Here is a 15,037-nt window from a genome sequence, read left to right as displayed (position 1 = left end):
GCACTCCTGTGACTCCAAGAGGTATCTGGAGACCATCAAATCAGTCAGGGCAGCTTCCCGAGCACAGAGCCTGTTCAGACACCCAGGCAGACCTGTTGTTTTCCAGGTGCAAGCTTGGTTGCCTCTGCAGTCCTGCGTGCATTCACCTCAGAAATTTATGTTAAAGAATGTAATCTTGCCTCACTGCAGGAATAGCCATCTCTAAGACCGCTGGCTCTGGAGCCTTATGTCAAAGGGCAGCAAACAAAAAGGAAAGCCTTTTCTTTTATAATCCCATCATCGATAAAATCAAAGGTTGATGTTTATATATCACAGGGTGGTTGTTCTGAAACAGAAATAAAAGTAAATGATGAAACTTTGGAAAAAATGGACTCCCTGGAATGAAACCAAAAACAAGCTCTCAGCCCTGACCTTCTGGTTAAAGCCACATAATGCAATCTATGTCATCCCTTCCAGATATATGATTTTATTGGTTTGCTGGGAATTTAGGCTTAGGGGAAATCGCATACTGGGGAAGTGAAATGTTTAACTCTTTATTATTGCCAGGTGCCTGTCCCCCTTGGTAAGGTGTTATAATAGAAAACACATACAGAGTTAAGGCTGTCTCCTCTAAGAGCTTGTGTTCTGGGCTTCTATAATTCACGGTAGACATTTACAAATGATTGTCATGGCTAACGATCCCTGACTAGTGAATATCTTCATTAACAGCATTTAGGATCAGAATGGTGTTTTTTTTTTTTTCAGCCTATAAAGTTGTTAGACTTTCTACCTTATAAATATTAATGACTAAAGCAAGGCTGAGCTTTATTAACCATTTTAAAGTGCTAAGATCTCTAGCAACAATAATTAAATCATTCTACAGAACCAGAATAGAAACAAGTCTACATTAGGCAATTTGTTGTTTACTGATGGACATTGCCTGGCTGATGTTTAAGCTTTCAGTACATGTTAAGATGAAATGATATTTTGGTAGCAAACGGATGGGGCTTAAAATAGTAGGTTAAAGAAGGTCTTGCCCCCTTCCTCCCTTGGTGGAGAGCTCCAGGTCATGGGCTCACAGCTTTCACTCTTCCTTCTTCCCTCTGTGCTGCCCTCTTTGTGAGCTGTCTCTGTGTAGATGACACTCCAACTTACAGCTGCAGCTTGGGCTCTCCTCTGCCAGCTCCTCTAACATCTTACTTGATGCCTCCATTGAATTTTACACACCCACCTTGAACTTAGTTTGTCTAAACCAAAGCTTCTGATTTTTCCTTCAATTTCTGGTTTTTCTGCAGCTCTCAAGTTCAGCTAAGGATAATTCCTTCCCTTTTGTTCAGGCCAGAACTGCAACATCTCCTGGAATCCTTCCTCCCTTCCTCCCTCCCTCCATCCATCCCTCACTCACTCACTCTTACTCTCTCACCTTCAAATCCCACATCATGCCAGATCTACAATCAGAGAACATTTTTTTTCTCACCACCTCCAAGTTCAGAATGCATCGTGGACCCCTCACTTGTCACAAGTGTGTACTCAGAATACATCTGGAACCCAACCCTTGCTCACCTCTCCCCATGCGGCCACCCTGTTTACGTTGCCATTATGGCATGTCTGCACTCCCGCAGGAGACTGCTGCCTGTGCTGCCTGCTTCTGGCTACTCTTCAGTCTGTTCACAGCCTGCAGCTGGAGGGACCCATTAAAGTCTAAGCCACATTCCATGACTCCCTCTTGGAGCCTCCCAGTGTCTTCCACCTCACCAGCACAATGTCAGTAGGTTACAACAATTTCTTGAAGAAATTTTTAACTCTTTCCCATTACTAGAACTTCTAGAATCTACAGGAGCACCTGGTAGATTCTAACTAAAAATGTGTTGATGTGATTTCTGTAATGCCTCTTTACTCATGTAGCAGCAGCTGTGAGTTTTTCTTAAACGTTTTCTGAGTAGGTGCATACAGGGCTTATATGTTAAGTCTACCCAACTATTTCTGGATTTTTGGTGTCAATATTTTCTTGTTTTCTTTATCTTTTAATCTTGGGTATTATGAGACCCTTCGAATCCAGCACAGCCATAATATTTCAGGGTCAAATGCTGACCATTCTTGTCTGTTCCCCTTCTTGTGTCGTCTCCACAGGCATCAACAGGAAGGTTGTGTACTCCCTGGCAGACTCCGCTGATGGGTTCTTCTCCATTGATAGCATGTCTGGCATCATTATCCTGGAGCAACCGTTGGACCGAGAGCAGCAGTCATCCTACAACATCACTGTGCGGGCCACTGACCAGAGTCCAGGACAGTCCATGTCCTCTCTCGCCACAGTCACCATCACCGTGCTGGACATCAATGACAATCCACCTGTGTTTGAGAGAAGGGACTACTTGGTAACAGTGCCTGAGGACACATCCCCTGGCACCCAAGTCCTTGCCGTTTTTGCCACCAGCAAAGATATTGGCACAAATGCTGAGATAACATATCTCATTCGTTCTGGGAATGAACAAGGGAAATTTAGGATTAACCCAAAGACAGGTGGGTAAAAGACATTGAACTTGGAATTCAAGACTTCATGCTATTTATTTTCATGCTACTTTTAATGTCTTTTCAAATGGTTTCTTTTCTCTCCTTCCTTCCCCCTCCCTCCCAGTAGAAATGAAAGTAGCGTGTCCTATGGCAGGCCCAAGAGCACCCTCTGGCTCTTGAGACTTGCCCGACTGGGTTCTCTGAAGCTCCTTGTTGTTAGGTCGCTTGGCAAATACTTATCCCTCAAGTTGGCTCCAAGATTTCTAAATGAGATGGCCTGGAGGCACAATATCGTTCCTTAATAGAGAGATGGGTTAATTTACTTTGCTATTTTCGTGTGTGTATGCGCGCGCGCGTGCGATTTGGTTGATGCATATTTAGATCCTGTATACATTTATTGAGAAGTTCTTCTAAAAGTGAACATCCACTTGCTACTTCCACTGTGGTCATCAGCCAGGGCAGTCACTGATCAGGGAAGCCAGCATCCTTTCCGGATGTCTGGTGCTGTGTTTGACCCTGCTCGCCATTTTAGGGTAGAACACTGCCATTTTTAAGCAAACCCTTGTCAGGATGTTGGGGGATATGAAGCCTTACCTAGGGGAAAGGTACCTAAAACAAAAATCCAAAAGAACAGAAACAAAGCCTTCAGGCTTCCTCTTCTTCAGTGAGTTAATAAGGCTCTTTGGGCAGATAAAATTGGTAATTCAGGAAATAAGCTTGCATATTGCATGAAGAGCAAACACTCTCTGCAGTCTTTTGAAGTGATTAGGTTTCTGTTGTGCAACAGACCCCTTTGTGAATATTCTCACTTATTTACCAATTTTCCTAATAGTAAAGATAGTTACCATCTTGAAGATCTCTCAACCTTTGTACATCTTTTCCTCGGCACTTAAGAAGCATGCACCTGTGGGCCAAAACGCCAAGGAGATACATTTTCCTTTACAAAGTTCACTAAATATAAGAAACTATCAATCAGCAATGTTCAGTTAACATTGCAAATGACCTAGAATCCTAGTAAATTATCAAATGTTTCTCACGTTTGCCATATGAGAAAAATAGAGCTTCAGGGTGGTTAAATACTTTGCCTACTGTCCAATATTAGAAGTGGGTTATCTAGGATCTGAATTCAAATATTCCTGACTCAACAATAATGCTACAGCTTGAAATCATGTAGAATACTGCTATACTCAGCATGCAAAAAATGCAGAAGATACTGTCTCACCCTTTAGTATAGGGAAGTGTAAATACTGATGGAGGATTTATATTAGTGTTTCAGCAATAGCTGTTTACTAAGCCCATTAAAATATATGTATTGGGGGCCAGCACCGTGATATAGCAGGGAAAGTTTTGTGGTGCCAGCGTTGGTTGGGGACTCAGCTGCTGCACTTCTGGTGCTTAAATACTATTTAAAATTAGCAGTGAATCACATTTCTTGGACACAGAATAAAGTACTTCGGCTGGCACATGGGAAGAAAGAGGCTACTCATAGAGGCATGACTTTGGTTTCTCATCTTAACAACAAATTGACAGTTTAACAACTAGGAAAGTTTCTTGTATAAAGCTGTGAGTGGATGAAAGCTTTCCACCTGCCCTAAAGATTTCTTTTTTGGATGGGAGAAAAGTACCCAGCATTGAGGATGATGTTTAAGTCAGCAGACACCAGTTGCCTGATATAAGATTTGATTGTATCACCAGAACAGGTTAGGGTGAAGGGAATATAGTACTCATGGAGTCCCTCCTAGAAGTGGCACTCAGCAGCCTTTATGTGTTCTGCTGGTTCATTTCAAATGACTGGGTGAAATGGATATTATCTTCTCTGTAATTGTGACTTACAAACATGGATCGTTTTGCCACTGGGCTGTCAGTTATCTTTTCTTTTCTTTTCCATTGTATTGCTATACCTTGAAACTTCCGAGAGCTTTGCCCGTTTTGCTTGGCAAGGCCCCTTTGTGGTTAATTCAGGTAAGTGTAATAGTATGTATATGCTGAAAAGAAACGAGGCCATACCATCATATCCTTTCCTCCCACCCAGCCATTCTTGGTCTTTCTGAGTGCATGTGAGAATCAAGAGATGCTTATCAAGGAAGGAAACTTGATCCCACCTCTGTTTCCTAGATGCATGAGAGCGAATAAATCCAGAGACTTCCCAACTGCTTCAAGACATACAGACGCAGTTACAGGGGAAAAAAACAACCCACTTGATTTCTTCAACATTTTGTTTGATGTGTAGCTGAGCTTCAACTGACAACATAAATCAGATTTCCAGAATGTTTTCAGTAAGGCATTAAATAAGTAAATTCCAGAATACCTAAAATCCTTGGCTGGAGATGATGTTGTAAATATTGCCACAATTACGAAATGATTGACCAATGTTTTTCCAAATCAAATAAAGTCACCCCCCCCCTTTTTTTCACAGGGAGTATTTCTGTCTCTGATGTCCTAGACTATGAATTATGTAAAAGGTTTTACCTTGTGGTGGAAGCCAAAGATGGAGGCACCCCAGCTCTCAGTGCTGCAACCACGGTCAGCATCAACCTCACGGATGTGAATGACAATGCTCCCCAGTTCAGCCAAGATGTCTATAGTGCTGTCATCAGTGAAGATGCTTCAGTGGGGGACTCCGTCATCTTGGTAGGTGCTGGGAGGTAGCCAAATGACTGCGAGTAATCATCCTCAACAGAGTAAAGAAGAAACAGGCCAAATCTGTCCAGGACTGTATTCATGCTGCACCCCCGCAGTGTCCTTGTGTCTGCAAGAATGCTAGTTGAGTACCTGTCTTCCAGTGATTCCTATTCAGCTTCTACGTAAGAATGAGTCTGATGGATTAATTTGTATGGTACAAGGGACTGATAGGGCCTGGACGTTTAGTGGCTGGGGTCCTTGCCTTGCATCTACTGGGATTCCATGTGGGCAAAGGTTCATGTCTCAGCTGCTTCACTTCCCACCCAGCTCCCTGCTTGTGGCCTGGGAAAACAGTAGAGGATGACCCTGTACCCACATGGGAGGCCTAGGGGAAGCTCCTGGCTCCTGGCTTCAGATGGGCTCAGCTCTGGCCATTGTGGAGGATGGGAGATCTTTCTGTCTCTTCTGTCTCTAGATCTGGCTTTTCGGTGAAAATGGATAAATCCTTTTTTAAAAAAGTGACCAATAGTCACTTTACTCTCAGGAATCCATATTTTTTGAAGAAACAAAACACCCATAGAATAAACTTCTGATGATAATTTGAATAACTTAGATGATAAGTTATTGGGTAGCTAGAAGGAATAAGTTTCCACATTTATTTAGATCAATTTGCAGTATAGTGAGTGTCGTTAATAATAGTGTATTGTTGATTTCAAAACCGCTAGAATAGATTTAAAACGTACTCATAATAAAACCACTGTCTGATTAATGGATATGTTAATCAACTTAATTGTTTATACTCATAAATCAGAGCCTTCTGTACCCCATAAATATATATACTTCACTGATTTATCAATTTATAATAAAGTTATTAGTTGGTTAAGGATAAGTGCCATCAACACATACAGAGAGTAACAGTGTAATTGAGAGTGATTGGTTGGAGCTGTTTTGGGGAAGAGAATAAGCCATGTGTTCTGAGAACTCAGGTCTTCTTAAGCCAGATTGCGTTCTGGAAACAGTGAAGTCACATCCTCACCATCTGCATGCTGGACAGTTCCTTTTCATCCAACTCCTCTCAGGGCCATTTTCCAAAACACCACATTGCTGGTGGCTACAGCTCTGCTGATGACAGAGCAACCTGACTCTTTCCATCCATATAAATCTCAACATTACCTAAAGGGCCAGCTTGTTTGCTGTGTGGCTTCACGAATATGTGATTTCCGAGGTATACAGAATGCCCGCCCATTGTTTGCACATTTGGGAAGGAATCATGAAGGCATCTTTATCTGTTAGCGTAGCCTTCCATCTTAGTTCCTGCCTCGGCGCCTGAGAGCAGTCTGACCTCAGAAGCATGAGGCTATAAATCAATGAGTTAACAGTAATAAATGGAGGCTTTTGAAAAAACTGGTTTTGCCCCCTCTTCAGTCATCTTATCAGCCTTGCTACTGGGGACATGATCATTGATACTGGTGAACAGATACTGAGAAAACTCTCAGGGCCATACTCACACCTCTGATTCTCATGTCCTCTTTTGTTGTTGTTGTTTCCCATGAAGCTAATAGCAGAAGATATAGACAGCCAGCCCAATGGACAGATTCATTTTTCCATCGTGAATGGAGATCGGGATAATGAATTTGCTGTAGATCCTGTGTTGGGACTTGTGAAAGTTAAGAAGAAGCTGGACAGAGAACGGGTAAGCTCCTTTAGACCAGCTTGCTTTGCCTCCGCACTCACCGCTTCACTGGAATCCAGGACACAGGCCCTGAGTGTACTTGTTAGGTTCTCCATTCCACATAAGTGGAATAAACATGCAGGGACTGAAATGCAGTATGAAGTATTTGGGTCAGACTTTAAAGGAATTTTCTACCAAGAATAAATGCTGGCAATTTCTCATTTATGGGGAGTTCGAAGAAAAGGTGAATATGTATCTTTCAGGATGGTTTGAATTTCAATCTTTCTTAGAACAATGCAGCAGAAAAATACTTTCAGTGTTGTGATTCTAGGGCCCTGGTTTCATGAATAGCTTTAGCCCTAGGTGAGCAGATTAAAAAAGGATTACTAGAAGGTATGTAGGTCAAACAGAATAATCCTGAGAATTGGTCTGTTGCAAGTTAAATGAAGTTTCTGAACATTTCTTTTCTTAAACAAAAGTATAGAAAAGTAGGTTATATTAGTGATGCTCAGATGAACTCTACTAGAGGATGTATCCTCCAAACCCCAGAACTCTTGATACTGATAAATAAAGCAGCTCAACAGTGACAACTCTTAGGCTGGACAAAGGCCCAGAGTCATGGCATTGTCCACCAGGAGGCATTAGGCAATGTTTGGAAAGGCAAAGGGTGACACTGCCCCTACATGACAGAGGTCAGGGAAGCTGCCAAACATCTTAGAATTTACAGCTCAGCCCCCAAAAGCGAAGAATTATCTGGCCCCAAATGGCAGCAGCACAAGGTTGAGAAACCATTGACTGTAGACTTTGTGAGAAGCCTGGCTAATCTTAGCTAGGCAGTTCTGTGGGTGAGCACAGAGAGATGGGTGTGCTGCACTCTGTACTGTGACTTCCCTGTGCTTGGCAGGTGTCTGGATACTCCCTGCTGGTCCAGGCAGCAGACAGTGGTATTCCTGCAATGTCATCAACTGCAACTGTCAACATTGATATTTCTGACGTGAATGACAACAGCCCAGTGTTTACACCTGCTAACTACACTGCTGTGATTCAGGTAAGCAAATTTTCCCTGCCAGCTACTTGTCCTAATGCATTTAGCTCCTTCCTGTGCTGTGCTTTACTCACTATGGTTTATTGTTACTGTCACATAAGGCTTACAGATCTTTCCTTAGGACAGGTATGAAAAGAGCTGATTTTTCCTAACACACTGATTGATCAACGTTGATAAAGAGCTATTATGGTTGGGTTCTTTCCAGTGTTAGGTAGATTCTGTGCATCTTCTATCACCACAACATTTTCATAAGCAATGGTGGGTTTGCTTACTTTATACTTGAAGAAGGTAAAGGTCGGTGACATTAAGTATTTCACACAGGGTCATCCAGCTATTGAGTGATTTGAATTTGTGCTTTGTAAAAACAGCGAAGAAGGAAAGTAAGATAGTTAGAAGGAAGGAAGGAAGGAAATTAATTTCTATCTTCTTTTTCCACATATTAGGCTGCAATTTTTTGTGCTTTTCTAGCAGGGGAAAGAGATTGACATGAACCATCTCATCACTCAAAGGAAGATTGGGCATCAAGATAAAGCTGCTGTTTATTAAAATTAATCTTCTGTATGCAATTTGTTTAGCGCTTTAATACACCTGCTCTTTAAAATTAGATTGCAGGGCAGAATAACTGCTGGTACTGTTCCACCATCTGAGGGCATACCTGCTTGGGGACTGTTTTGTTTTATTTTGCCTTTCTGAAAACAGGGCTAGGTACTGAGCTTCTTCCATTCCACAACATTTTGAGAAACTCTAAGCTTTAGGAGAATCAGAAAATCCAGTCCAGGAATACTGTGGTCTATAGGACTTGAAAGAACATAGAGAGTGACATACTCGTTGTGAGTGGCACAGATATTCCAGGGAAATAAGCTTTCACCTGATACAGTTGGGCTTCAGAATCTCCCCGCAAGGACTTTCAGACCTGGGTGGAAGGGAATATGAGAGTAACCCAGGCCTTGGGAACCCTTTTAGTATGGAGTGAAGACTCACATCTGGACATGTATGGTCATGTTCAAGCTGCTGAGCTGCTCAGGACTCAGTCTGGAGGCAGTTAGACAGCAAGCAGCGAAGCCTGTTCCTTCTCTCGTGGCATTTTGGTTTTCCTCTCTGATGCTTTTTTTTTGCAGCAGCTCTGTGTTCCAGTTGCTCTCTGCTATGTGTCCCTCTACTGTGTGTCTCTCAGATTGCCTTCTCCGGAACTGTTGCCCATAAGGGTGTTCCCTCCTCAAGACGGAATGGGCTCTTGCCTATTCAGTGTTCAGTTTTATGACATGCATCCATCAACTTGATAAGCTGCTTTTAAATGCACAACAAGAAACCCGGAGTGAAAGAGCTGAGAGCCCTGGCCCCCACACAGGGGCCAGATCCCCTCCCTCTCCATGGAACTGGGCCTCTCTGTGGTTTCTGACAGTCTTCTTTCTCAGGTGCTGACCCGGAGGCCTCTCATATTCACGTTCATTCTCTCACTCCATCTGCTATGGAGGAAACAAGCTTTCTAGAGTGAGCAAACAAATCAATAAGTCTTCTGTTTTGTGTGGCACTGAGGATGTTGCCAGTGTGAAACAGTAGATCTGTGCTGAGCAGAGGCAGTTGCAGGATTAATTCCAGAGAAGGATGGTATCCAGTTCGTGATGACCAAAAGAACACTTGAAAGAGAGAGAAAAATAAAAAGGGCATTCAGGTCCTTTTCTCTTTCTCCTCCAAAGAAAATATGTGCCTCCCCCTTTCCCAACCTGGAATGGCTTTCTTTTCCCAGCACATGGTTTTCATAAGCCTAATTCAGCACATAAAACTTGAGTGGGCCTGCCCTCCAAACTGCACTGTATCACCATCTCCATCTCTGTGACCCAAACCATTTAATCCTTACGCCGATGCCATCAGGAGTGCTGAACTAATAAAACTGACTCGTGGGCTGGGGTTTGGACTCACCCATGTCTAAACAGAGTACGCCAAAGACGCCAGGACCTAAGCTATGAAGGTTTTAGCTCAGAATTTCCAAAGGAAGGATAACCCTGCACTCAGAGCGGGGCAACAGTGAGTCTTTGTGTTCCCATGTTTGGGAAAAGGCAGAAGGATTCTAAAAACTCACCTATCAGAAACACGGCTTCCAAAGAGTCTCATGAAGCTTAGGATTTGCTTTCCATCAATTTTTGAGATGAAACAAATTCTACTCCCTTTCCCTTACCTAGAGAAATAGCAAAACTGGATTCTGAAGTTAACTGTTTTAACTTCACTGAGAAGCACATTTTAGCCTCTTAAATCCCATCTAAAATTTGTATAAACATTTAGGAACAATGATCTACAAATACTTGACTTTTCAACAATATCCTCATTTCCCACCTGACACATGCCTTCTGTGAATCTGCCAGCAAGCCCACCCCAATCCTCCACAAAACAAGGAAGTTTGATGTGATAATGCCAGGCCTTGGCATAATGACACTATGACAAGTATGAAGAAGCACCTTGCCATCCCAACAGCCACAAGGCTGGTGAGCACTGTGTATTGAGGCAAACTCTGGGCTTTGTCACCTGAGGGAAGAAGAGGAATTGCCAACGCCATCAGCACCAGGTCTTAGAGTGTTATCTCAAGGGACAGTTGTGTGAAGGCAGCCACAGAGAGGAAACACAAAGCATAGAGAATCCAGTGTCACAAGAATTCATGAGGCTGAGAACTGTTGCCTGGCACAGCCCTTTCTGCCAGTAATGATGGGGATTTTTTAGATGTGAGCAGAGATATAATTGTGTCTTCCTTTTTACTACACTCTTTTGCACAGGAAAACAGGCCGGTGGGCACCAGCATCTTGCAGCTGGTGGTGACAGACAGAGATTCCTTTCATAACGGGCCTCCCTTCTCCTTCTCTATTTTGTCGGGAAATGAAGAGGAGGAGTTTGTGTTGGACCCTCATGGGGTCCTACGGTCAGCAGTGGTCTTCCAGCACACGGAGTCTCCGGAATACATACTGTGTGTCCAGGTACAGCCTCCTTCATTCTGTGTGTCATGCTGTCTGCTGTACTTGTTTCTCTGGTCGTTGGTTAGCCTTTCTTTGTTAAACAAGTGAATGCAATTCATTACCATGCAGGAATGTTCCCCTTTTAATCTCAAATTCAATTTCACACCAATAAAAGTAGCTTCTGTGTGTGAAATTGAACAGGGAGGAAGGCAGCCATCATTGTTCGGGAAGGATGTTCCTATAGGATATGCCCAGTGAATAGTTTTCTGGGCTTAAATCTGTGATCTAAGCATCACAGGGCTCTAACAGACCCTTAAACACAACTCATCAGTCAACACTTGCTGCTTTGCACCACCCCACCATCCTCCCTGGGGAACATAGTAATCAATGTCGTAAGCACATTGAGCTACTTCATGGCTTCTGCAGGATGAGAAGGGACCCACAAATCAGCTGGCAGCAGTCTCTTTCCAGCATCTCAGAGCTGCAGGCTATTGGCCTGTGTGAAATGAAATGGGACAAAAAGGCAGAAGTGGCAGTGATGCAAAGAGGATGGAAATGAGAGAATATCCAGAAATTTCCATGTTTGAACTTTGCCAACAGAAAGATTTAGACTCTTATCAGTGACATGGGGACGACTTCTGCCCACAGAGGGCATCCTATTCTCATGATAGATGGTTGCACTGACTGTCTGAAACGTTAGTAATTCTTTATATTTGTACAGAACTGAGTTGCATATTACTTCTTTGGAGAAATTAATGACTGATGGCTATCAGTATAAATGTAACTGGAGTTGCCACCACTCTTCAAACAATATTTTGTAAATGATTTTATTTCATAATATAGGCAGGTACTCAAATGCCAGGAGAGATTTGCAACACCCTCTCACAGAAGTTAGGATACTCCTTTGGATATTTGTCTGCTTGTTGAAGAGCAGATACCATATCCTGAGTTCAGAATCCCCATCAAGAACCGTCTCCTCCAAGTCCTGTATGTTAAACCACAATGAAGGCTTGTGTTTCCTTCCCTCATAAGGTCCCTGTGTGCATCAATTGTGTTCCCTTTGCCATTGCATTTCCTTGTACTGACTTGCCACAGACCCCCCTGTTGCCACTGGAGCCTCCTAGGTCAGACCTCTGGCTTCAGCCTAATTTCTCTCGTAAGTCACCTTAAAACCCGTTTCACATCATTCTACCATTTCCCTGTAGTCTGTGTCAAATTCTGCCCTTAGCTTTTCTTTATAAATTATTATTCAGGCACAGCCTTGCCCATTCATTTCCATGTGCTTGCTGGCTACTTCCATACTGTCAGAATGGAGTTGAGTGATTAGAGATCATGCCTGCAAAGCCAGAAATACTTGTTATCTAGGCCTTTATAAAAAGTTTGCTGATGTTTGTCCCAAAGTAAAATTATCTGTGGATGACTTCCCTGGCCTCGGAAACCAGGCCTGAAGGCTGAATACTGACCCTGGACATTCCAGAGGCAGATTCCGGGGTCTGTACACAAGGCTCACCTTCCAGTGAATCTCTGGCACTAGCTCATTATTCTTACCTTATACCCAGCAGCTGTATCTCTTCTGTCCTGCTTCTGGCCTCTGGCATTTGAGTGGGAAATGCCTGGCTGATAAAATCATTTTAAGGCCACCCACAGTTTGACTTCAAGTTCAATGTAATTTGCCAGAATTTATCACCTTCTACATTTATTTTGTCATTTCAGCCCCTCTGGTTTAGATAGCCAATTAATTCAAGTATATGGTGATGTTGAGAATAAAATAGCAGGCTCTGTCATGTACTGTCTCCCTATGGCTTTGCCTTTTGGTACTTTGCACTCTTTTAATTCTACAACATAAGAGCCCTGTGGGGTTAATGCTACTATTTTCATCATATTAAGGATACAAAAATTAAATCTCAGAGGAGGCCAGTCCTTCATTCGAAGCCAGACATGCAATGAGTGCCAAAGCCAAGATTCACACTCAGGTCTTTGGGATGCCCAGGCACCTGCTCTTCTGCAGCCTTCCACCTTGCATTTCCCACCTGACTGCACAGGCTGAACAGTCCTGTATTTTGAGACAACTGCCCTGTGGACCCAGCCCTGGGAATCCACCCATCTCCTGTCTCCCCACACCCTAATACTGGCCTCCAGGCATGTAGCAGGTATGCAGTAAAGATCTAGTGTCAGAGTAGTTGTTCCGTCAGTTCTTAACATGGAAAGAAAAGGGGGCTTTTAAAGGCTGCCTATTTTTCCCTTCGGTGTGCCTTCTTTTTATTACAAGCCTTACTCTGATGTAATGCCCTGCTTGGGTAGGGTATTACCTTTCTTCAGTGTGCAGAAAGGTGCCAGCTGGTTCATTCCAACAGAGAGCTGAGATTCCTTTTCCAAGGGAGAGTGCCACTATATGAGGTCTCCCCTTGTAGTTTCTATCCAACATGAAAACAAGGCATCCTGCTATGTGCAAGTTGGATCTGGTGGCACTCCAAACCCTCCTTCCCTGTTCACCTTGAGTGGCTTTATTGTGTTGTCACATGTTACTGCCCATAGCAAGGTGTACATGTGGGAATTGAAGGTGATAAAATCTGCCTCCTCAGCACTTCTGAGAATCATGACAGGGGATAGAAGAAAAAGCAAATGCAGTTAAAGAAACAGATATCCACTGTCTATTTTTTTTTATTGTAATGATTTTTTATTGTAATGAATTTTTTTTCCTCACATTTTCCTGATTTTGGTTGTTTCAGGCAAAAGACGCAGGCAGGCCTCAGCAAGTTTCTCACTCCTACGTCCGCGTGCGGGTCATTGAGGAAAGCATCCACAAGCCCACAGCAATCCCCTTGGAAATTTTCATTGTCACCATGGAGGATGACTTTCCCGGTGGGGTCATTGGGAAGATCCATGCCACGGATCAAGACATGTATGACGTGCTCACATTTGCCCTGAAATCAGAGCAGAAAAGCTTGTTCAAAGTCAACAGTCACGATGGAAAGATCATTGCTCTGGGAGGCCTCGACAGTGGCAAGTACGTGCTCAATGTGTCTGTGAGTGATGGCCGCTTTCAGGTGCCCATCGACGTGGTTGTGCACGTGGAACAGCTGGCGCACGAGATGCTACAGAACACCGTCACCATCCGCTTTGAGAACGTGTCCCCTGAGGACTTCGTGGGGCTTCACATGCATGGGTTTCGACGTACCCTGCGCAATGCAGTGCTCACCCAGAAGCAGGACAGCCTGCGCATCATCAGCATCCAGCCTGTGGTGGGCACCAACCAGCTGGACATGCTGTTTGCAGTGGAGATGCACAGCAGTGAGTTCTATAAGCCAGCCTATTTGATCCAGAAGCTGTCGAATGCCAGGAGACACCTGGAAAATGTCATGCGCATCTCGGCCATCCTGGAGAAGAACTGCTCAGGGCTTGATTGTCAGGAACAGCACTGTGAGCAGGGCTTGTCCCTGGATTCCCACGCACTCATGACCTACAGCACGGCTCGCTTCAGCTTTGTGTGTCCACGTTTCTACAGGAATGTGCGCTGCACTTGTAATGGTGAGTGTCATTTAGAAAGTTTCCTCCTATTTCCTAGATTCCTTAGGAGTAGTCTGCATTGCCATATCTGGAGTGCAGGCACATAGTCACTTGTTCAGTTACATTCTGACTACCTACTGTGTGCCCAGGAACTTCACGAATGTCAGGACTATAGGATTAGACAAGATAAACTCATGCCCTTACTCCCGTGGGACTACAGCTTAGTGAGCTGCACAGCCAGGCAAGACCATGTCATGAGACTTGTACAAGCCTAATCCTGTGGGACAATCCTGTGAAAATAAAGGTTTCCTAAATGAGACGACATTTAGGCTGAGATAAAGTTCACGAAGGCATTCAGGGAGGGGTAGGAGAGTGTTCTAGACTTGTGTGAGGACAGCTTAAGGGTGAGAGAAGAAACTGCATCCAGGAAATTGAAAGAGCTTTCCTCTGGCTGAAAGGAGTGGGTAGCGGTGATAAATGAGACTTGAGAGCAGGTCCGGTAATCACACAAGGGCCATTATCCAGAATGAAGAATTTAGAAATTATCCCCACGTGGTGAGAGCCACTAGCCATTTTAGAATGTGAAAGTGACTGATCAGACCTGTCTTTCACAAGGAATGCACAGAGGGCAGTCAGTGAGGGAGACCAGACCAGAGGCAGAGAAACAAGTTGGGAAGGTATGGCAGAGGGTAAAGGCAGCGCTATTTGCCATCATGAGAAATGGGGACCCTGATGTCTGGGATCACAGTTGGGATGGAT

The 15,037-nt window shown here is 43.8% G+C and overlaps 1 protein-coding gene across 4 annotated transcripts in view; it reads left to right on the top strand.

The window, feature by feature from the left end:
* FAT3 (FAT atypical cadherin 3) overlaps positions 1–15,037 on the top strand; it is a 475,200-nt gene that overhangs the window by 418,655 nt on the left and 41,508 nt on the right. For 2 of the 4 annotated variants that reach the window (XM_040977305.1, XM_040977303.1), the window contains exons 13-18: positions 2,110–2,499; positions 4,907–5,121; positions 6,668–6,805; positions 7,689–7,832; positions 10,595–10,792; positions 13,501–14,299. In XM_040977305.1, coding sequence (XP_040833239.1) covers positions 2,110–2,499; positions 4,907–5,121; positions 6,668–6,805; positions 7,689–7,832; positions 10,595–10,792; positions 13,501–14,299 — 1,884 coding nt within the window. Of the gene's footprint in view, positions 1–2,109; positions 2,504–4,906; positions 5,122–6,667; positions 6,806–7,688; positions 7,833–10,594; positions 10,793–13,500; positions 14,300–15,037 lie in introns of all 4 variants that reach the window. The other 2 variants (XM_040977306.1, XM_040977304.1) reach the window with 1 other exon arrangement.

The sequence above is a fragment of the Ochotona curzoniae genome, unplaced genomic scaffold (genome assembly GCF_017591425.1).
Source record: "Ochotona curzoniae isolate NIBS_2020 unplaced genomic scaffold, NIBS_Ocur_1.0 contig_2723, whole genome shotgun sequence".
Taxonomy (NCBI): Eukaryota; Metazoa; Chordata; class Mammalia; order Lagomorpha; family Ochotonidae; genus Ochotona; species Ochotona curzoniae.
Note: the sequence above shows the minus strand (reverse complement) of the source record. Positions and strands in the feature narration are given on the sequence as shown.